Source organism: Gorilla gorilla, chromosome 6, assembly GCF_029281585.2.
Source record: "Gorilla gorilla gorilla isolate KB3781 chromosome 6, NHGRI_mGorGor1-v2.1_pri, whole genome shotgun sequence".
Classification (NCBI taxonomy): domain Eukaryota; kingdom Metazoa; phylum Chordata; class Mammalia; order Primates; family Hominidae; genus Gorilla; species Gorilla gorilla.
In genome coordinates this window covers 28,121,361-28,144,285 of record NC_073230.2, presented here as the reverse complement: position 1 = coordinate 28,144,285, position 22,925 = coordinate 28,121,361, and the positions used below count along the sequence as shown (strand labels likewise).

Genomic DNA, 22,925 nt, shown 5'->3' with positions numbered 1-22,925 from the left:
GATAATTTCTTTCAAACTTTTTTCCAAATCTATAAGAGAAGGGAACCTCCCAAAGCATTGGCTATTAAGATTAAATGATAATGTGGAAAGGATGTATGATATAATGCTACCTGTAAAAATGCAGGAAAAATATGTATCCTATTATAATTATGTTGTAAAAAATTTTCCCATAAAAAAGACACCTATGTAGAAATATATCAATATACTAATAGTACCTGTTCTTACTTATTGGATCTATGGATTATATTTTTCTCATCTCAGTTTTCCCAATTTTATTTAATGTGCATGTATTGCACTTTTGTTTAAAAGTAAGAAAGCTTTAGAAGGACATGACTCTTGGCTTAATGCTCTGCTGCTGTCATTCTGGAGTTCTTAATAGTTTTTGAAGAAGAGGCTCCACATTTTCATTTTGTGCAGGACCCCACCAACTGCATAGCTGGTCTTGACCATTGACAGAGGTAAAAAGGATTCAATGTGAGTCTACTTCAGCTGGTTTTTCCCACATATAGATATTAAAGGAGTCATTTAAATAGCGGGACTAGGTAGAAAGAGGGGCAAAGGGTACTTTTATAAATTAAATTAATTAATTAATTAATTATTGAGACAGAGTCTCGCTCTGTCACACAGGCTGGAGTGCAGTGGTGTGATCTCAGCTCACTGCAACCTCCACCTCCCGGGTTCAAGCGATTCTCCTGCCTCAGCCTCCCGAGTAGCTGGAATTACAGGCGTGCACCACCACACCCGGTTAATTTTTGTATTTTTAGTAGAGACAGGGTTTTGCCATGTTGGCCAAGCTGTTCTTGAACTCCTGACCTCAGGTGATCCACCTGCCTCTGCCTGCCAAAGTGCTGGATTACTGGCAAAGGGCAGTCTTTTCTGATGGTTAAACATCTATCCAAGTCAGGACAGATGTCAGGACATTGATAACTGATTTTTAGTCTGATACTAAAAATCAGACTATAATTATTATTCAGCTTCTAAATCTGTATCCTTAATCCCCATTTCCTGTCACAAAAAGTAGGTAGAAAGGACAGTTATGCTCCCCTATAGCAGCCCTACCTGTGCTTCGGAGCTCTTTTCTAAAAGTATATACTGAGATAATATGACTGGGATCAAATTTCCCTTTATATTTTTAATTTAAAAGCAAATTATCACACTGCATGAATAGCTGAACAAGTTTTATGAACAACAGACTAAGAAGACTAATGATATAGGAATGAAGTCCACACTGTCTCAATAAAATCTCCTAATACAGTTAATCTGACAAATATCATGATGGATGTAACTAATAATAATTAATACATTACAAGGTAATTAACTACAAAACGGCAAGCAGTATATATAGATTATAGTGTATGACTTTTATAATGACAAATGTAGTATTCAATAATTTCATCATTTGTGTTTTCTGGAGTTGCAAGTCCTGGGTTTGGATCTTGTTTCTGCCAATTTCTGTCTTGGAGGACTTAGACAAGTTTTTTAACCCCCTAAGTCTTATAGTCTTCATTTGATAATAGGGAAAATTATACTACCTCTATTTTAGAGTTATTGTGCAGATTAATTTTTTGTGGTAAGAACACTTCACATGAGATCTATCCTCTTAAAATTTTAAGTTTACAATACAATACAATATTGCCAACTATAGGCACAATGTTGTAGTGTTAATGTGTAGAACTTATTCATCTTACATAAATGAAATTTTATTCCCACTGAACAGCAATTCCCTGTTTCTCTCCCTCCTCAGTCCCTAGCAGCCACCATCCTATTGTCTGCATCTACAAGTCTGACTGTTTTAAACATCTCATTTAAGAGGAATCATGCAGTATTTGTCCTTCTGCGACTGGCTTATTTCACTTAGCATAATGTCATTCAGATTCATCCATGTTGTTCCATATGGACTTCCTCCTTTTTAAAGGCTTATTAATATTTCCTTGTGTAGGTATCATATTTTTCTTTATCTGTTAATCTGTCAATAAATATTTAAGTTGTTTCCATATCTTGGCTATTAGAAATAATGATGCAATGAGCATGGGAGTGTATATACCTCTTCGAGATACTGACTTCAGTTCTTTTGAATATATATTAATAAATCCAGATTATTGGAATTAATGTGCATATTCGTATACATATGTGTGTGTGTGTGTGTGTGTAGTAGAATTGCTGGGTCACATGGTAATTCTATTTATAATTATTTCTGGAACCTCCATACTGTTTTCCATAGAGACTGCAACTTTTTACTTTCCCATCAGTAATATACAAGGGTTCCAATTTTTCCACATCCTCACCAACACTTATTTATTTATTTATTTTTTAACAATAGTCATCCTAATAGGTGTGAGGAGATATCTCATTGTGGTATTGACTTACATTTCCCTGATAACTAGTGATGTCAAGAATCTTTTCACATACTTGTTGGCCATTTGTATGTCTTTTTTGTAGAAATGTCTTTTCAACTTCCTGGCCTATTTTTAAATCAGGTTATTTATTCTTTATTTTTGTTTTTTACTATTGAGTTATAGGAGTTCCTTATATATTTTAGTTATTAATCTCTTACCAGATATATGGTTTCCAATTTTTTTTTTCCTTTTTGTAGGCTACCTTTTCATTCTGTTGATTATTTCCCTTGTGGTGCAGAGGCTTTTTGTTTGATGTAATCCTACCTATTTAATTTTGCTTTTGTTGTTTGTGTTTTTGGCATCATATCCAAGAAATAATTGTCAAACTTAATGTCATGAAGCTTTCCCACTATGTTTACTTCTAAGAGTTTTACAGTTTCTTTTAAGTTTTACAGTTCTTATATTGATATCTTTAACCTATTTTGAGTTGATTTTTGTGTATGGTGCAGATAAAAGTCCAGTTTTCATTCTTTTGCATGTGGACATCCAATTTTCCCAACATCATTTGTTGAATAGACCATCCTTTCCCCATTGTGTACTCTTTGCACCCTTGTCAAAGGTCAGTTGATTATATATGCATACATTTATTTCTGGGCTTTCTATTCTGTCCCATTGGCCTCCATGTTTATTTTTAGGCAAGTACTATACTGTTTTAATTACTATAACTTTGTAACGTATTTTGAAATCAGGAAGTGTGATGCCTTCAGCTTTGTTTTTCTTCTCAAGATTGATTTGGATATTTGATATCTTTTGTGGTTTCTTATTAATTTTAGGGTGAGTTCTTTATTTCTGTAAAATATGCCATTGGGATTTTGATCGAGGTTATACTAAATCTGTAGATTGCTTTGGGTAGTACTGACATTTAACAATATCAAGTCTTCCAGTTCAGGATCATGGGATGTATTTTATTTGTGTCTTCTCTAATTTTTTCATCAATGGTTATAGTTTTCAGTGTACAAGTATTTCAGCTTCTTAAGTTTATTTCTAAGTATTTTATTCTTTTGATACTGTTGCAAATGGGATGTTTTAGTTATTTTTTCAGAAGATTTGTTGTTGACAGAAATGCAACTAATTTTTGTATGTTGATTTCATATCCTGCAACCTTACTGAATTCACTTATTAGTTCTAACAGTTTGTGTGTGTGTGTGTGTGTGTGTAATCTTTAGAGTTTTCAAATTTTAAGATCATATGATCTGCCTACTTTTTTTTTTTTTTCTTATTTGACACTTCGTTTTTCTTTTTCTTGCCTAATTGCCCTGGCTAAGAATTTCAGGACTTTGTTGAATGCAAGTGGTAAGAGGTACTATAGGTGTTTTTGTTTGTTTGTATACCATGAGGCTTATATAAAAGCCTTATATTTGTGACAGTCTATTTTAAGCTGATAGCAACTTAACTTCAATCATTACATATATAGGAACAAACATAAAGATGACAGATTTCTCCTCAGAAAAAAAATGCAAGAAAGGAGACAGTGAGGAACATCTTTAAGGTATTTAAAGAAAAAAAACCCTATAACTTTCAGGCTAAAACTCTATATCAAGGAAATAAATTTTTCAAAACTAAAGGTGAAACAAAAACATATGACAGCTGAAATTATTCATCAGTAGTGGGACTGTGCTACATTAAAGGTTTCAGGTAAAAGGAATCGACGGAAATATGGATATACACAAAAGAATGAAGAACATTGGAAATTGTAACTCCATAGTGCATGGAGAAAAATGTAATTTTTTCTTATTACCTATTTAAATTTTTTAAAAAACTAATGATTAATTTTAAAAGTTACAGTGTGGCATGGAGTTTATAACATATGTAGAAGTAAGATGTCTAATCGCAATAGCTTAAAGGCCAAAAAGGGAGAAATGGAAGTATGCTAATTCATGCTTTTATACTATACATGAAATGATATAATATCACTTGAAGGTAGATTGTCTTAAGTTAAATGTGTACACCATAAACTCTAAAGCCATCACTGAAATATCAAAGTTCTGTAAATAAGCTCACAAAAGAGATAAAACCAAATCATAAAAAGTACTCACTTAATCCAAATGAAGACAGAAAATGAGTAAAGCAGAAACCAAGAATCGATAGAAAAAAGAAAACAAGTAGCAAGGTGACAGATTTAATTTAATAATATTACTATCAATCATCAGATTAAATGTAAATGGTCTAAACACTCCAATTGAAAGTCAGAGATTTTCAGTTTGAATACAAAAGCAAGACCCAACTACGTGTCATCTGTCAGTAACACATTTTAAATACAAAGAAACAAAGAGGTTAAGACTAAAAGGATAAAAAACTCATACCATGCTAACACAGAGTAAAAGAAAAATGGAGTGGCTATGTTAATATTAGATAAAGCAGATTAAAGTGAAAAGGATATAACCAAAGTAAATGAGTTTATTTCCTAATGAATAAGGGCTCGATTCATCAAGAGAACATAACAATCCTAAATATTTATGTGTGTAATAACACAGCTCTAAAATATATGACACCAAAATATGTACAATTACAAGAATAAATCTAAAAGTTACAGTAATAGTTGAAGAATTAAATACCCTTCTCTCAGTAACTGGTAGAACAAGTAGACCATAAGGACAAGGAAGAGTTGAATAATACTATCAACCAACTCAACACAATTGACATTTATAGAACACTTCATCCAACAATAGCAAAATGCACATTATTTTCAAGTGTACACAAAACATTTACTAAGAGAGACCATAATCTGTGCCATAAAACAACTCTTAATAAACTTACTTGTATTCAAGTCATACATGAATACTCCCTGACCATAATGCAATTAAATTAGAAATCAATACAGAAAAAATATCTGGAAAATATTCCAATACTGAAACCAAATAAAATTTATCAAGTAAATGACTTCATATGTAACTTAAGAAACAAGAAAAAGAAGGGCAAGTTAAACTCAAAAGAAAAAGAAAAAAATGGAAGAAAAGAAATAAAAATCAAAGCAGAAACCAATTAAATACAAAAGAGAAGAATAAACTCAAAGACAGACAAATACATCAATATGACGCAATGGAGTCAACAGTCTGGAAAACAACTCACACATATATGAACAACTGATTTTTTACAAAGGTGCAAAGAAAAATCAGTGTAGAAAAGATAATTTTTTCAACAAATTTTACAGGACCAACTGGAAGTCTATATGCAAAACAAACAAACAAACAAAAGGAACCTTAAACTGTACCTTATATCACATATAATAATTAACTCAAAATGTAAAAACTACAACTATAATACCTTCAGAAGAAAACAGAGGAAAGTCTTTGTGACCTTAAATTCGGCAAATATTTGTTTCTTTCTTTCTTTTAAAATTTTATTTTACTTTAAGTTCCTGGATACATGTTCAGAACTTGAAGGTTTGTTACATAGATAAATGTGTGCCATGGTGGTTTGCTGCACCTATCAACCTGTCACCTGGGTATTAAGCCCCACACTCATTAGCTTTTTGTCCTGATGCTCTCGCTCCCCTCACCCTGCCGACAGGCCACAGTGTGTGTTGTTCAAAGATTTCTTAAATATGACACCAAAACCTTGATTTGTAAAAGAAAAAAAAACTAATAAATTAAACATCAAAATTAAAAATTCCTGGCCTTTGGAAGACACACTTAAGACAATAGAAAGCCAAACCCTAGAATCAGGAGAAATATTTTCTAATCCTATATCTGATAAAATACTTGTATCCAGAAATATAAAGAATTCTCAAAACCCAGTAATAAGAAAACAAACAACTCAGTATAAAATGGGCTAAAGATTTGAACAGACACTTTAACAAAGAAAAAATATGGATGGTTAATAAGCACATAAAAATGCTTAACATCATCAGTCATCAGGATAATGCAAATTAAAATGACAATGGGATACTACTACACATTTCTTCAGATGGCTGAAATTAAAATAAATGACCATATGAAGTGTGGGCAAGTTGTGGAGTAGCTGGAATTTTAATATATCTCTTGTAGAAATGTAAAAGAAAAACAGTTACGCACTTAACTGTAAAGTAAAAAGTATACCTACCATAAGATTCAGCCATTTAAATCCCAGGTATTTACTCAAGAGAAATAAAAGCACTTGTCTATACAAAGACTTGCATATGAATGTTTAGAACAGCTTTATCTGTAATATCCCAAAACTGAAAACAAACCTAATAATTCAACTGAGCATCTATACCGATTAGTTTAAATTGTGGCATAGTCATAAATAGAATACCATTTATCAATAAAAAGAAACAAACTATTGATGCATTCTACAACATGGATGAGTCTCAAAATAATTATGCTGAATGAGAGAAGCCAGACCTAACAGAATACATATGATATTGCTCCCTTTATATAAAGTTCTAGAAAATACAAACTAATCTCTAGTGGCAGTAAGCAAATCAGTGGTTGCCAAGGATCGGGGAGGAGGGCTGGAGAGGGTCAGGGTGAAATGGTTACAAAAGTCATGTGAAAAGTATGGCTGACTATCTAGATTTTGGTGTACATATACGCCAAAATTTTTCCAATCATATGTTTTAATACGTACAGTTTCTTATATTCAATGAAACCTCAAAAAACTGTTAAAAACAAAAATCAAAGTCAAACAAAAGAAGCAAATACATTCAGCAGCCCAGCTGGTCATTCTAAAGTTCTGCAGGAATCCTGAATGAGACTGAGACATTTTAATGAATGCCCTGCAAAAATAATGACAAAGTGGATTGGGGACAACTGTGATATAGAGTTGTAGACAGGCAGATTTCGGCATTTTTAACTGGAAATTAATTATCAGCATATGTAAGTTTCTATGGGTCATTTTTGTGGTATAACCTACCCTACAGTAGAAGAGAGTTATACTAAGCACTAACATGCTTAGTGCTTTCTTTATTTTCTGATATTGTCAAGTTTATGAATATTTTATTAAACTAATGAGTGACTGATACGTGGGGAACAGGTTTTTATTGCTTGCTTCTTGCTTTTCTTTTTTTCTTTTTATTTCAGGTGGAATTTCGCTCTTGTTGCCTGGGCTGGAGTGGAATGGCGCGATCTCGGCTCACTGCAACCTCCACCTCCCAGGTTCAAGCGATTCTCCTGCCTCAGCCTCCCAAGTAGCTGGGATTACAGGCATGTGCCACCACGCCCGCCTAATTTTGTATTTTTAGTAGAGACATGGTTTCTCTGTGTTGGTCAGGCTGGTCTCAAACTCCCAACCTCAGGTGATCCGCCCACCTTGGTCTCCCAAAGTGCTGGGATTACAAGCATGAGCCACCGCACCTGGCCAGCTTGCTTCTTGTTTTTCTCAGTCTTGCATTTACTTTGGTGTGGTAATTCTAAGCCTCGCTTATACAGCACACCCTTATGAATGGTATAACAAAATTGGTTAAAAATGTGAGTAGTTTTTTTTAAGTAAACACTGAGTTCCCACTCACTGCCTTCCAGAAGGTTGCCTCAGTTGGATTTGCGGCTCATCGGTGACATGTGCTCCATGGTGTAGTGCTGTTAACATCAACCTTTTTTTTTCTTTTTTCTTTTAGAATAGTTTTAGATTTACAGAAAAATTGCAAAGATAGTGCAGGAAGCTTCCATGTACCCTGCACACAATATCCCCCAGTTCTAACATCTTACATTTCTATGATGCATTTGCCACAACTACTGAACCACTATTGACACATCATTATCTAAACTCCATATTTTATTCAGATTTCTCTAATTTTCAACTCATGTTCTTTTTCTGTTCTAGGATCCCCATGCCTGAATATCCCAGTACATTTTGTCATCATGTCGCCTTAGGCTCCTCTTGGCTGTTACAGTCTCTCAGATTGTCCTTGTTTTTGATAAACTTGATAGTTTTAAAGAACACTGGTTAGATGTTTTGTAGAATATCTCAATTTGGGTTTGTCTGATTTGTCTTCCTTTTTACAGGTAAGATATTCAGCCTATGCTGATACCACTCCTTTCTTTCACACTTCAAGTTTGAATTCTATTCTGGGTCTTGGAGACCTGGGACTTGCCTACAGCCCTTTAAAAGAGAGTCCCAGAACGCTGTTGTTGGGTTGGTATGTATTAGAAACCTGACAACTGCGAAGGCGAAAACACTCAGGCACCTAGCCTACTGGCTCATATTTATTTAATAAATCTCCTATTTATTCTGTTTCCTCAAAGTTACAAATGTTATTTTCCAAAAGCAAACAGATCTCAAATCTTATTCATGAAGCCACATGATGTGACCCATTAGCTCAATGATTTCACAATACTCTCCAACATTTCTCAAATTAATGTGTATGGAATTTAATTAGAAAATATAAAAGAGAGCATTAACACGTCACAGTCTAAGGAGAATTTGAGAGGACAGAATATAAAGTCTAACAATTAAAAGGTTGCAACTAGAAAAGGTCTGAGAATTCCATGTATCCTTCTGTTCATAGAATCAGAATCACAGGGTTTCCTGATACAGGTTTATATTGTTAGAGACCTTCTTTTCTTCACAGGGGATTCACTTCACGGGTGTTTTAATATATATCTCTTCTCATATTTATTTACTTATCAAGCATTACATCTGTGTCATCTTTACTTTGCCAGGCTCCTGGCCTAAACTATAAACATTTGATTAAGGTAGATATTATGTTACAATTTAACTTATTATAGCATGAATTTGTATCTGAGTGCATCAAATAAATCACAGAAATATCTAATAACTTAAAAGGGAAAAAACTATGCCTCAGAGGTCCATAAAATGGGCCTACATGTACTGTACATATTCAAGGTACTATCAAGTGTACTAGAAAAATACATCTCTACTAGATCATTCATGTGACCTAAAACTGATATACTCCTCATAGTGAACAACAACAAAATATTCAACAGTAATTGCTTCAGACTTAAAACACAGAAGAGATTTTGGCAGCCAAAGCCTGCTAAAAAACTGATCAGGAAAATTTGAGCTGATGCTGTCTTTTAGCCAGAATTAGTGTAAAGATTAGGGAGATAGTGCAATTCATACCACTGTGGTTCCAGATACCTCAAAGTAGATAGTGTGGTAGATTATCAATATGTCTTTGTTGTATTATTTTTTCTAGAAAATACAATATTGAAAGAACTTCCTAGTATCTCCTCTCCTACTTCACAGATTACACAAAGCTAAAAGCCAAGCAATTAGGTATTTGACCAAACAAAGGTCACCAGGAAGACAGGTCTCTACTTGACACTTTGCTGACATTTTTCAGATTACTTTACAATTCCATGCACAGCCATACATCACCAGGTCATTATCTTGGACTTTGAAAAAGAGGGTGCTTTAAAACATCCCTCCCAGAATTGCTAGGCAGAGATACGGACCTGAGGAGATCAGCTAGATTCTCACCAGTGATGGTTATGGGACTTGCCGTAAACACAGAGGGCAGCAGGAAAAGAAAGGAAAATAATACAAAGCCTCGAGCATTTGAGAGGGTCCATTACCAGGCATAATACAGTTTCTGGGAAAGCGTGTCAGCACAGAGAGTTCTAGTAACCTGGGGGCAAGTGTGGCATAGAAAACCTAGGAGAACATAAGTTCCCACTCACTGCCTTCCAAAAGGTTGCCTCAGTTGGATTTGGGGCTCATCGGTGACATGTACTCCATGATGTAGTGCTGTTATCGTCAATCTTTTTTTTTTTTTTTTTTTTTTTTTTTGAGGCGGAGTTTCACTTTTGTTGCCCAGGCTGGAGTGCAATGGCATGATCTCGGCTCACCACAACCTCCACCTCCTGGGTTCAAGCGATTCTCCTGTCACAGCCTCTCGAGTAGCTGGGATTGCACGCATGTGCCACCACGCCCGGCTAATTTTTGTATTTTTAATAGAGACAGGGTTTCTCCATGTTGGTCAGGCTGGTCTCAAACTCCTGACCTTAGGTGATCCGCCTGTCTCTGCCTTCCAAAGTTCTGGGATTACAGGCATAAGCCACAACGCCCGGCCCAACTTTTTTTTTTTTTTTTTTTAAACTGCAAAATCCTTTCAACAAATAGAAGCTCATCTGGAAGCTTGTATATCTATATCTATGTGTATGTATGTATGTATGTATGTATGTATGTATGTATGTATGTATCTATCTATCTATCTATCTATCTATCTATCTATCTATCTATCTATCTATCTTTCCATCTCTATCTCATCCAGATAAATGGATCACTGCATTGCTTGAATTGGCAGGGGAGTTGGGGGTACAGCCCTACCTGCTTGTCCACCTCACCTCCCCACCTCTCTCAGTCCTTGAGAGGCTCCTTGGAGACCCTTGTACCCTAGTACTCCAAGAATACAGTCAGAGAACTTCCCACTACTCTTCAGTGTCTTTTCTTTTAGGCTATCAAATTTTAGCTGGTCATCTTTTATAATAAGGTCACCATGGTAGTTGAACGGGAAACATAGGCCTTTTGTTTCTTAACTACCTGACTGTGATGTTGAAAGCCAATTGGCTTAATGTTCTTCTGGGTCGACATGGGTTCCAGGGCTCAACAATGTGGGGTTACTGTCAGACCACATCACTGGTCCGAGAATGCTTTCTTTTTTGTCAAGGGGGATGACAAATAGCAAAATATCAGGAACTTAGAAGTCACTTTTAATGGGTGACTCACCTGCTCGTTGACCCTTCTTTCCAGCTTGCAGAAATCTACTCATGTGAATGCGTGAATGCTTGGGTTAAGACCCTTTAGAAAAGAAACACTTTCAAAATCTAAACTCTGCTAAAATAAACCCACGTGTACTACCTAATTAGGAACGTGAAATAATAACATAATAATGGTAAAATGTTTTCTTTTTATGGCCTGGAATCTCTTCATTGTCACTTCTAAATAAGTTAACATGAAAGTTAAGAATTAGAGATAACAAAATTATTTATCATCATTTAATACCTTTTCTCTTCATTGAACTTTAAAAAAATCATTTTATTATTTTATTTACAGACAAGGTCTTGCTATGTTGCCCAGCTGGTATTGAGCTCCTGGTCTCACATGATTCTCCCACTGTAGCCTCCCAAGTAGCTCGGATTACAGCGTGAGCCACCACTCCCAGCTTTACTTAACTTTATTAACAAGCTAATCATTTAAGTATTTGTGGAGAAATTTACAATAAAAAATAAATGATGAAGTAAATGGTGGGTAAGAAGAGAAAATGCTGCAATAATTAGTTTATTTTTTTCCATAAGGGCATAATACCTTACCTATTTTTATTCTTGATAAATAATAGATTGAGATCACTTATTTGATAGCACTTAGGAAAATCAGTATCTTCTATAGGCATTTTCCTTATTTTGGGAGGAAGGAAAGGCTTAGGAATAATTTTAATTTACAAAAATCACCAAGATGCTTATCCATATCATGGAAAAATATTTTATTATATCTTAGAAGACCTTTTAGTATATTCTTTAAAACCTTGGAATGTCCTGCTAAGTAACAGTGACCTAAATTTATAAAAGAGAATTCTAGTAGTTATTTATACAATAGTATAAAAATAAACAACTTACGGGAACAAAAGTGGGTTTAACCCACATGAGAGCTTCGATTTGGAGTATGGTTTGAATTTCTTTCCCAAGAAGACAGTGTGAGTGTGGTTTTCCAAAAAAGGCTAGTTGTGTTTTGTTTTTAAAATTGTGGAAAAATATGCATAATACAGAGTTTACCATTATAGCCGTTTTAAAGGGAAGGATCCTTCTGACTCTGAGAGGCCAAATTCCTCTTTGTCACTATTCTTCTATTTATTAATTTTTTTTCACTGTTCTTTTGTACTCAGGCTTAGATTACTAATCTCTCTCTCTCTCTCTTTTTTTGGTAAAAAAAAAAAAATTGCCTGACTGGGCGCAGTGGCTCATGCCTGTAAACCCAGCACTTTGGGAGGCCGAGGCGCGTGGATCATTTGAGGTCAGGAGTTCGAGACCAGCCTGACCAACATGGTGAAACCCCATTTCTACCAAAAATATAAAAATTAGCCGGGTGTGGTGGTGTGTGCCTGTAATCCCAGCTACTCTGGAGGGTGAGGCAGGAGAATCGCTTGAACCTGAGAGGCGGAGGTTGCAGTGAGCTGAGATCATGCCACTGCACTCCAGCCTGGGTGACAGATCAAGATTCCATCTCAAAAAAAAAAAAAAAAAAAAAAAAGCCTAACATAAAATTTACAATCTTAATCACATTGTTGTGCGACTGTCACCACTACCCATCTCCAGAACTTTTTCATCATCTCATATTCAAATTTTATACCCACTAACTATAAACACTAACTCCCCACTTTCCCGTCCTCCAAGCCCCTAGTAACCACTCTTCTACTTTCCATCTCTGAATTTGACTACTGTATGTATCTCATATGAGCAGAATTAAGCAACATGGATCCTTTTTTGTCAGTTTTATTTCACTTAGGATAATTCTTCAAGGTTTATTCATGTTTTAGCATCATCAGAATTTCCTTTTAAAAACTGGTAGTATTCCATTGTATGTATATACCACATTTTCTTTATCCATTTATCTGTAAACAGACATTTGGATTGTTTTCACATTTTGGCTACTGTAGATGATGCTACTATGAACACTAGTATACCAATATCTCTTTGAGACCCTGCTTTCAATTATTTTAGGCATATACTCAGAAGTGAAATTTGGTAATTCTATGTTTATTAAGAGGTTTGAAGCCTGATCTGGAATCGGTTTTAGCTCCACCTCCCGGCAGTGGAATCTTGAAGCAATATAGCCTGGTGGTTACAAGAATGAGGCAGAAGGATGAGTGGTCCGGGTTCTGGCTTCACTGTGCCTACCTATTACTTAACCTCCCTGTGCTTCAGTGTATTTTACAGCTCAACTGTAAAACAGGAGAATAAATGTCTTAATCTTATATGGGTCTTTTGAGGATTAGCTGTTATCATCCATTTGTTCCTTTGTTACATCTAAAATAAGGACCCACAAATGGCTTCGGGGGTCTATGACTCCCTCAAAAGTACATGTAAGTCTTTTTGTATAAGTGAATTTGTATACTTCTCTAAAGAGTTATGGTGGTTTATTTTTCCCTTTCTCAATCAGATTCTCAAAGGGGCCCTGATCTATCAAAGGAGAAGAACCATTACTCTGAAAGAAGTTAGTGGCTTAGAATTTAACATCAAGCCCTACAAATGTGAGCTTGATTAAGCAGGTTTATAAAATATCCAATCATGTTTTTTGCATGAGGTAGTCTGTGTGTTACCTTTGATTTTCTGTCTAAATTTCAGCCAAGGAAATTCCCTTGGAGAAATTCCCTTTCTGTTCCCAACTGTTAGAGTGTTGCTATAAATGATTTTTCAAAATTCCAAATACAGAGTGAGATATTTAATTGACACATTCAAAATGTTTGTGCATTAGTGTGTGTGTGTTTGTGTGTAAAATTTACTCTGACCTAATTCGACTTTGGATAATCAGTTCTTAGAACTTAATTTAATCAAGTGGCCCACAGCTTAATGTAACATACCAATTTCCTTATTGTCCAGTCCTCTAAGTAGTATAAATACAACATAAGAGGTCTCGGAGGAAGACCAACGGGGCGCATCATAGGGAGAAAGTACAGTGATGGTTAAGACGTGCCCGTGAGGGCTGCAATAAAGCAACCCTGTATTTTCAAAGAATAATATTGTGATGATAACTCTTCCTTCATAATTACCAAAGAGGTTCTCCATTGATGTGGTGTGGCTGAAACTCCCTTAATAATAATTATGCCTTAGATTTGCATACCACTTTTAACATTTCAAAGAGCTTTCACAGTCTTTATCACAGAATCAGTGTGGGTTTCCTTGGCTTCCCCAGGGGCCTGCAGGTGCTCACTGCCATGTCTTCTACTAGTGGGGCAGCTTGGAAACCTGCTGCATTGGCACACCAGGTCAAAACAAGTAGCAGAGTGAAACTCACACCCTATGGCATGAACCTTTATTCACTGACGCTAGAAATTCTTCTTGAACATTAGTGAAACAAAACTAGTTTGTAGTTATTCTAAATCCAGGAGTCCAGAAAAGAACATTTCAGGTCTCGCTGGGCGTGGTGGCTCACCCCTGTAATCCCAGCACTTTGGGAGGCTAGGGCAGGCAGATCACAAGGTCAGGAGTTCAAGACCAGCCTGACCAACATGGTGAAACCCTGTCTCTACTAAAAATACAAAAATTAGCTGGGCGTGGTGGTGCGTGCCTGTGATCCCAGCTACTCAGGAGCCTGAGGCAGGATAACTGCTTGAACCCAGGAGGCGGAGGTTGCAGTGAGCGAAGATCATGCCACTGCACTCCAGCCTGGGTGACAGAGTGAGACTCAGTCTCAAAAAAAAAAAAAAAAAAAAAAAAAAAAAAAAAAAAGAAAAAAGAAAAGAAAAGAAAGAAAGCAAAAAAGAATATTTCTGGTCTTAGAAGTATCCTGGATCACACTCATCGAAGTCCATCCAACAATATGTGTTGGCTGTCTATTAAGGGCCAGCATTGTTCTAGAGGTGGGGATGCTGCATTTAATCACTCAAAGACTTCACCACCAGAGAGTTTACGTTCAAGTGGAGAAAGAGAGACAATAGCAAAATAAACAAACATATGCGTTGTGTGTTAGCTGATGAAAAGTGTGAGGGTATGTTTAAGAAGCAGGCATTGTTGGGGAGAATGGTAGGAAGGGAAGTTCCAGAAGGAGCTTGGAGCCCAGCTCCATAGAGCCTTGTGCTTACTGTAAGGAATGTGGTGGCTTTTACTTAGAGTGAGGTGGGGAGTTATTGGATGATTTGAAGTAGAAGTATGATGTCACCAAATTTTCATTTAAACAGCAACACTTGGCTGCTGTGTTGAGAACAGATTGAAGAGGGCATGGGCTGATGCAGTTAGCTACTGCAATAGTCCAAGTGAGGAAAAGGGTGTTAGTGCCTTCATGTTGCTGTTTAGTTAGAATTCACCCCTGCCCTAAGAAACTGCTGACCTGGTTTTTTAATACCATTGATTAGTTTCACAGGTTCTAGAACTTCGTATAAGTGGAAGATAAATGAGTAATGGAGAGGAGGGGATGGAAGGGATATATGAGGGCAGGTTGTGGAGCGAAGTGGGTATAGATTCTGTCACCAGGGAGGAGGGATACACTTCATTATGTCTTCTTTCGTTGGTTAGTGGCTTGCAGGATATTTTGAGCAGCAGAAAACTGTTAACTGTGTGGGTTAGGCTGTATGATGTAACAGAGTGTGGGGCCTCTTAGACAGCTGATCGGGAATGAGACCTGCTGGATGTCCTACCTTTCTTACCCAGGGCCCCCTCCAAGGGCTTGGTTCCATAACTGCAGTCTATGGTGGTGAGAGGAGAGGGCTCTCATGGTGCTACAGCTTCCATCACCCTGCCTGTATTTGAACTCTCCCCTTCTCCATAAGCCATTTTCCAATAAACCGAAGAGTATACGATTAATCTAGATTACTATGCTACTTTTCATCCTATTGGTTACCCTTTACCCTCACCCAGCAAACCATACATAAAGCAGTTTCACACCTGTTTCTACATTGATTTAATCTCTTTCTCCTTTAAACAACTGAAAAACAGGGACGGTAAATGAATTTTTGAAATAAGTTAAATTCCCCCGTAATTCTGCCACATAGCTGTTATTATTTTCATATATTGCCTTCATTTTTTTCACAGTTGCTATTTTGTGTAATTTTGGAATCAGTTTACAAACATTCTGCATTCTTCTTTTTTCACTTTTGATAGATGTTTCACATTAACCAATAAGAATAACATTTATTAGTTTATCATGTCACCAAGCAACTATTTATTTTAGAAGTCTGAACTAGTTTTGATTACCTAAAGTGATTACCAGTGGATGAAAAGACTACGGGCACAACATCAAACCTTCTAAACAATCAGAGAGCCTATTACATTTTTAAAAATCTTATGTAACTGGCCGGGCGCGGAGATGCACACCTGTAATCCCAGCACTTTGGGAGGCCGAGGTGGGCGGATCACCTGAGGTCAGGAGTTTGAGACCAGCCTGGTCAACATGGCAAAACCTTGTCTCTACTAAAAATACAAAAATTAGCTGGGCATGGTGATGCATGCCTGTACTCCCAGCTACTCAGGAGGCTGAGGCAGGAGAATCGCTTGAATACAGTGGGCAGAGGTTGCACTCAAGCATGGGTGACAGAGCGAGGCTTGAATATAGTCTAAATACAGATCCCTGTCCTAGTTACTAAGTATAAAAAATGAATAAAATATTAGTCCTGTCTTTGTATTTTCTGTACCAAGATGAACCAAATTGCCAAAGTGTCCACAGTAAACAAAGATTATTTGTCACACAAGCAACATGTGGCATTGTTATGGGAGGGAAACAAGCGTTCAAACTTGCACAATCTGATTTGCTACTAAATAATAGTAACTAAGAGATTTTTCAAGAAGCAGTGGACATTTAGCCTGCCAGTGTCCGTTTCTGGTTCCATAAAGTCAGCATTTTAAAAAAAGAAGCCTGCGATTTTCTTAGAGAAAAAAAACACTTAACTCACTTCCAAGCAAATGCAAAGTAAAATGTGCCATTAAGCCTTGTAAGGGGTCTGAAGGCTCTGGTTTATAAGGGAGTCAGGCCATCGAGAAAAGAGTTCAATGGTTTTTCATACCGCCACTGCCAACTCCCCTCCTAGATTCAGTGTAATTTGGTGCAGGGCCACAACTGCACATGGCCTTGAGGTATGTGCAGTAGCTCATAGTCAGCAGGAGGTCAGGGTGAGGTTTGAGGGGCCAGAGCTGTCGAAGGGCGCTGGTTCAAGGTCAGCGATTCTCCACTTGAGGTGAAATTAGGTCAAAATGAATACCTGGGGGTATCCTAAAGAAGAAAAGTGGTCAGAGAAGAGAATCCCACAGGTGTATGTAGAAGAAGCAAAGGGTGGGCATGGTTATAATAGTGATGATAGTGGCGGGCCACTCTAGGGAGGTGGAAAGTGCAAACCACTTGGAACGGAGGTATAGACTGGATGATTGCTTGTGTATCAGCCTCATGTATATATTTTTACACCACCCAACCACAGCATCTCTTTCTGTCCTCTAAACCACTTCCTATAGCCATCACGTAAGTTCTCAGTGGATTAACATCCTGCCTTTATACCTTAAGAGGGCTCTCAACTTGAGTAATCTACTACAGATCTATACTTTCTTGTACTTAAAAACAATAATGAGCCAGGAGTATGGAAATAAGAAAAGTTTCTGCTCACTTACCTTCTCCAGTGCAGCTTGAACAGCTGACTCGCTTTCTGAATCCAGAGCAGACGTAGCCTCATCTAAAATCAGAATCTTGGGGTTTCGAACTAAGGCACGAGCAATTGCGATCCTCTGTTTCTGCTCTCCACTCATTTGAGCTCCTTTTTCCCCTACCAATGTATTAAATTTCTAATGAAAAATAGGAAAGAAGCACAGAAACAGAAGGCAGCGTGATCAAATGGTTAGAACAGGAAATGACAATCCCAGTTGTGTTTTAATATCAGCTTAATCAGTACTTCAGTCTCTGGGTGCTTATGTCTTTTGATTTGTTCTTTGTGAAAACAAACCGCTGTAAAAAAAAAAAAAAAAAAAGAGCCCAAAGAAGAGAGGACATAAGAAAAATTTGGCTAGGACTAAAATAAATTAGACCGCATTATAATCAAATGTATTTAGAAAAATTAATAATAATTTAAACTAATGTCCAAATCTCTTTTAGATATTTTTAGAATGCTTTGAAATCTTTAAAAGAACCACTGTAATACAAATACCTATTTTCTGCAGTGTTTATTAGCAATTTGGTATGTTACCCACAATTTCTTTCCTGGATACTCTGAAAAACAGCATGAAAAAAAATTGCTACCAAAACAAACTTTCCCCTAAAACGTTTTTTCCATCTTGAGATACTTTTTAGGTGTTCTTTTGATTTGTTTTAAAATAAATTTATCTTTAACAAAGTAGATATTTTGTCTTCCATATTTGTGGTAGGGGTAACTTCTAGCACCCAGGAAACATGGCTAGTAATATTCTACTGGGTTACGTCCCTGATTCAAAGTTTATTTCTTCACGGAGATAAATTTAAGTATTCTTTCTAAACCTTTAATTTCTAGAGATTGATCTTCACATTTAAAAAATCGGGCTTTTTGAAGAAATTTACACACAATAAAATGCATCCATCTTAAGGATATAACTCTATGAGTATTGACAAATGAGTACACCCATGTTACCACCATACCGATAAAGATATAGAACATTTCTGTAGCCCTAGTAAGTTTCCTTATGTCACTTTTTTCAGTCAAAACCCATACCATGCCTGCAGATACCGCTGATTTGATTTTTATCACTATACATGAATTTTCCTGGATCTAGAACTTTATGTAAATGAAATCATACAGTATGTACTTCTTTGGCTTGTTTCTTTTACCTAGCTTAATGTTTTTGATATTAATATTAATCCATGTTGTATCAGTTGTTCACTCCTATTTATTGCTAAGTAGTGTTCCACACAACACGAATTTACCTTGGGTTGCCAGATTTAGCAAGAACAAACAACACACAAGGAAACACAAAGCTGTTACATTTGAATTCAGAAAAGCAATGAATTTTTTTTTAGTATAAGTATGTTTTATGCAATATTGCTAAAAAATTATTCACTATCTGAAATTCAAATTTAACTGGGAATCCAGTATTTCATCTGGCAACTCTAGATCTATCACAATTTGTCCGGGTGTGGTGGTTCACACCTGTAATCCCAGCACTTTAGGAGGTTGTGGTGCGTGGATTGGTTGAAGCCAGGAGTTTGACACCAGCCTGGGCAACATGGTGAAACCCTGTCTCTACAAAAAATACAAAAATTAGCCAGGTGTAGTGGCATGAGCTACTCAGGAGGCTGAGGTGGAAGGACTGCCTGAGCCTGGGAGCCTGGGAAGTCGAGGCTGCAGTGAGCTGAGATTGTGCATTGCACTCCACCCTAGGTGACAGAGTGACACCCCATCTCAAAAAAAAAAAAAAAAAGAAAAAAGAAAAATTAGATCTATCACAATTTGTTCATTCTACTGCTGATGAACACTTAAATTGTTTCCTATTTTTGGCTATATAAATAAAGCTGCTATGAATATTCATGTACAAGATATTTTTGTGGTCATGTTTTCATTTCTTTTGAATAAATACCTAGGAATAGAATGCTGAATCATAAGTGTATGTTTAACATTATAATAAACTGCCAAATTGCTTTGTAAAATGATTATACTGATTTCACTTTTATTTGAATGAATGAGAGATCTAATTGCTTACATCATCACCAAAAGTTACATTTATTAGTCTTTTTAATTTTGGCCATTCTAAGAGTGTAAAATGGTATCTCATTATCATTTTATTTTAGAGTTCTCTGGTGACTAACGATGGTGCATATTTTCAATGTATGTATTGTTCATTTGATTCTTCTTTTGTAAAATGTCTGTTCAAATTTTTGCCCATTTTTAATTTCTATTTTTTGTCTCCTCATCAAGCTATAGCAGTTCTTTATATATTCTGGATTCATGTCCTTGTCGAACATGTATATTATAAATATTTTCTTGTGCTCTCTGTCTTGCCTTTTTGTTTTCTAAATGATGTCTTTTAAAAAGGAGGTTTTAACTTTAATACACTCCAGTTTATCTTTTTTTTTTTATCGTAATGCTTTTCAGTCTAAGAAACTTTTGCCTCTCTCAAAGTTACAAAGATTTTTTCGTAAGTTTTAATTTTTGAAGTTTACGCTTTACAATTTTGGTACAAGGTCTATGGCAAATTAATTTTTGTGTGTGATGTGAAGTAAAGGTCACATTTTATTTTTTCCACAAGGATAACCAATTGTTCCAGCACCATTTGTTGAAAAGATATTTCTTTCCCCCACTGAGTTCCATTTGCCTTGTCAAAAATTAACTTAGTAGATATTTGTGAATCTATTTCTGGTCTCTCTGTTCCATTGTACTGATCTATACAACCATCATTATGCCACTACCACGATCTTAATTACTGTCTTAAAATTAGATATTTAGGTCCTCCAGCTTTGGTCTTTCTTTCAAAATTGTTGTGGCTATTTTTGGTCTTTTGAATTTCCGAATAAATTTTGGAATCAACATGTCAATTTCTACACATACACATAAAAACTGGTGAGATTTTGATTGATAAAGCACAATATTTATATATCAACTTGGAGAGAATGCAAATCTTTAAAAATATGGAGTTTCTAAATCAATGAATAAGGTACTTTCTATTTCTTTAGATCTTTTCATGTCTATCAGCATATTATAGTTTTTACTAGAAGACTTGCACGTCTTTCATTAAATTTATTCTTAAGCATTTTGTCTTTTGATGCTTTGTGAATACTGCTTTTTATTTTAATTTCATTTGTAACTGTTGCTGTTATTTAGACATCTAGCTTTTTTGGGGGTGCTGGGGGGAGGTGCGGGGGAGCAGAGTCTTGCTCTGTTGCCCAGGCTGGAGTGCAGTGGTGCCATCTCAGCTCACTGCAACCTTTGCCTCCTGAGTTCAAGTGATTCTCCTGTCTCAGTCTTTCGAGTAGCTGGGATTACAGGTGTGCACCACCACGCCCAGCTAATTTTTTGTACTTTTAGTAGAGACAGGGTTTTGCCATGTTGTCCAGGCTGGTAGCAAACTCCTTTCCTCAAGTGATCCACCTGCCTCAGCCTCCCAAAGTGCTGGGATTACAGGACTTTATTTCAAAAAATGCCCAGCTGTTTTTTGAAATAATTATAGATACGCTAAAGTTATTTATTTATTTATTTATTTATTTTTGAGGGAGTTTTGGTAGTTTGTATCTTTAAGTAATTGACCCTCATCTAAGTTGTCAAATTTACAGGCATAACATTGTTGATAATATTTCCTTATTAACCTTTTAATGTCCTTAGAATCAATAGTCATGTACCTTCTTTCATTCCTGATACTGGCCATCTCTCTTCTCTCTCTCTCTCTTTTTTCAGCTTTGCTACAGTTATACTTTTTTTTTTTTTTTAATCTTTTCAGTGAAGCAGCTGTTGGTTTCAGTAATTGATGTTTTTCAGTTTTTGGTTTTACCGATTTCTACTGTAATTTCTATTTACTTAGTCTTGCTTGTTTTGGGTTAATTTGCTCTTCCTTCTCTAGTTTCTGTAGGTGAAAATTAGGTTTGCACACTGTAGATCTTTTGTCTTTTCTGAAAATAAGCATTAAATACTATAAGTTTCTCTCAGAGCAATACTTTAACTATATCTCACAAATACTAATACATTGCAATTTCATTTTGATTTAGTTCAGAATAGTTTTTCATTTTTCTTGAAATTTCTTTTTTGAGATATATATTCTTTAGAAATGTTTTTTTGTGATTTTTCAAATATTTGTGTAGTTTACTTATATTATGGTCTGAGAACATATTTTCTATGTTTTCTATTATTTGAAAGAGCTACAGTTTTGTTTTGTTTGTTTTGATGGCCCAGAATATTGTTTATTTTAGAGAATGTTGCATGTGCACTTGAGAAGAATGTATTCTGCTGTTGTTGGCTGGAATGTCGTATAAATGCCAGTGAAATCTAGCTGCTTGTTAGTATTGTTCATCTATATTCTTGCTGATATTCCACCTGCTTGTTCTATCAAGCACTGAAGGCCTCAACTGAAGTTGTGGATTTGTCTTTCTCCTTTCAGATGTATCAGTTGTTGCTTCATGTATTTTGAAGCCCTTTTCTTAAAGAATAAACATTTAGGATTATGTTTCTTGCATACAGGCCATATTTTTCTGTTTCTTTGCATGTCTGGTTTTTGTAAATGATGTACTGAGTACTGTGATTGTTGTGTTGAAGAGACTCTGAGTTCTGTTTTCTTCTGAAAAAAAAAAACCAAAAAACAAAAAAAAACAGTGCTGATTTTTGTCTCTAGTAGGCAACTCAAGCACTGACTGATCTTGAACTTGTGCAATCTTCATTTTAGGTTTCCTTGGGGTGAATTTGTAGAAAGCCACATAACTTGGCAGAACACAACCTCCAAAACCTCTCTTCTCTGGGCATCTTGTCATGGCTTGGTCTCAGGGTTTGTTAGGGCAGGTAGATCTTACTCTAAGGTGTGGTCCTGACTTCTAAGGTGTGGCTTTTTTGGTGTTTTAGCTACTTGCCTGGGGTGTTAAAAAGGTGTTAATGTGATCTCTCCATTCCAGCTGGGCTGCACTTTCAACGCCCCCACAGCACTGCCTGACTTCTATCCAGTGTTCTGCTTGCAGCTTTATGGCTGCCACTCTCTGGTAAGCCTTGGGTAGGTAGTCTTATCCTCAGACAAGGATTCCTGAGGGATACCCATACAGACTGGGCTTCTGCCCCTGCCTCATCGCCACAGGTGATTTCTTATCACCTTTCCAGCTGCCCAAGCTTCCCTGAAATTTGAGCTTTGCCTTTCAGCTCAGTGTTCCCAGACAGAATTCATGGAGTACCTTTATGAGATTCCTCTCTGTTAGGAATCAGTCTTTCATTACCTCTCATCCAATGCATGGAAATGACTGCCCTTGGCCTCATATGTTTTATCCAATTTCATGGTTGTTTATGAGTGAAAGGCTAACTAGTAT

The 22,925-nt window shown here is 36.1% G+C and overlaps 1 protein-coding gene across 1 annotated transcript in view; it reads right to left on the bottom strand.

Moving 5' to 3' along the window:
- Positions 1 to 22,925, bottom strand: part of ABCB5 (ATP binding cassette subfamily B member 5) — a 131,167-nt gene that overhangs the window by 78,087 nt on the left and 30,155 nt on the right. Inside the window, 1 exon segment of the mRNA XM_004045150.5 lies at positions 17,582 to 17,752. Within this exon segment, the coding sequence (XP_004045198.4) occupies positions 17,582 to 17,752 (171 nt within the window).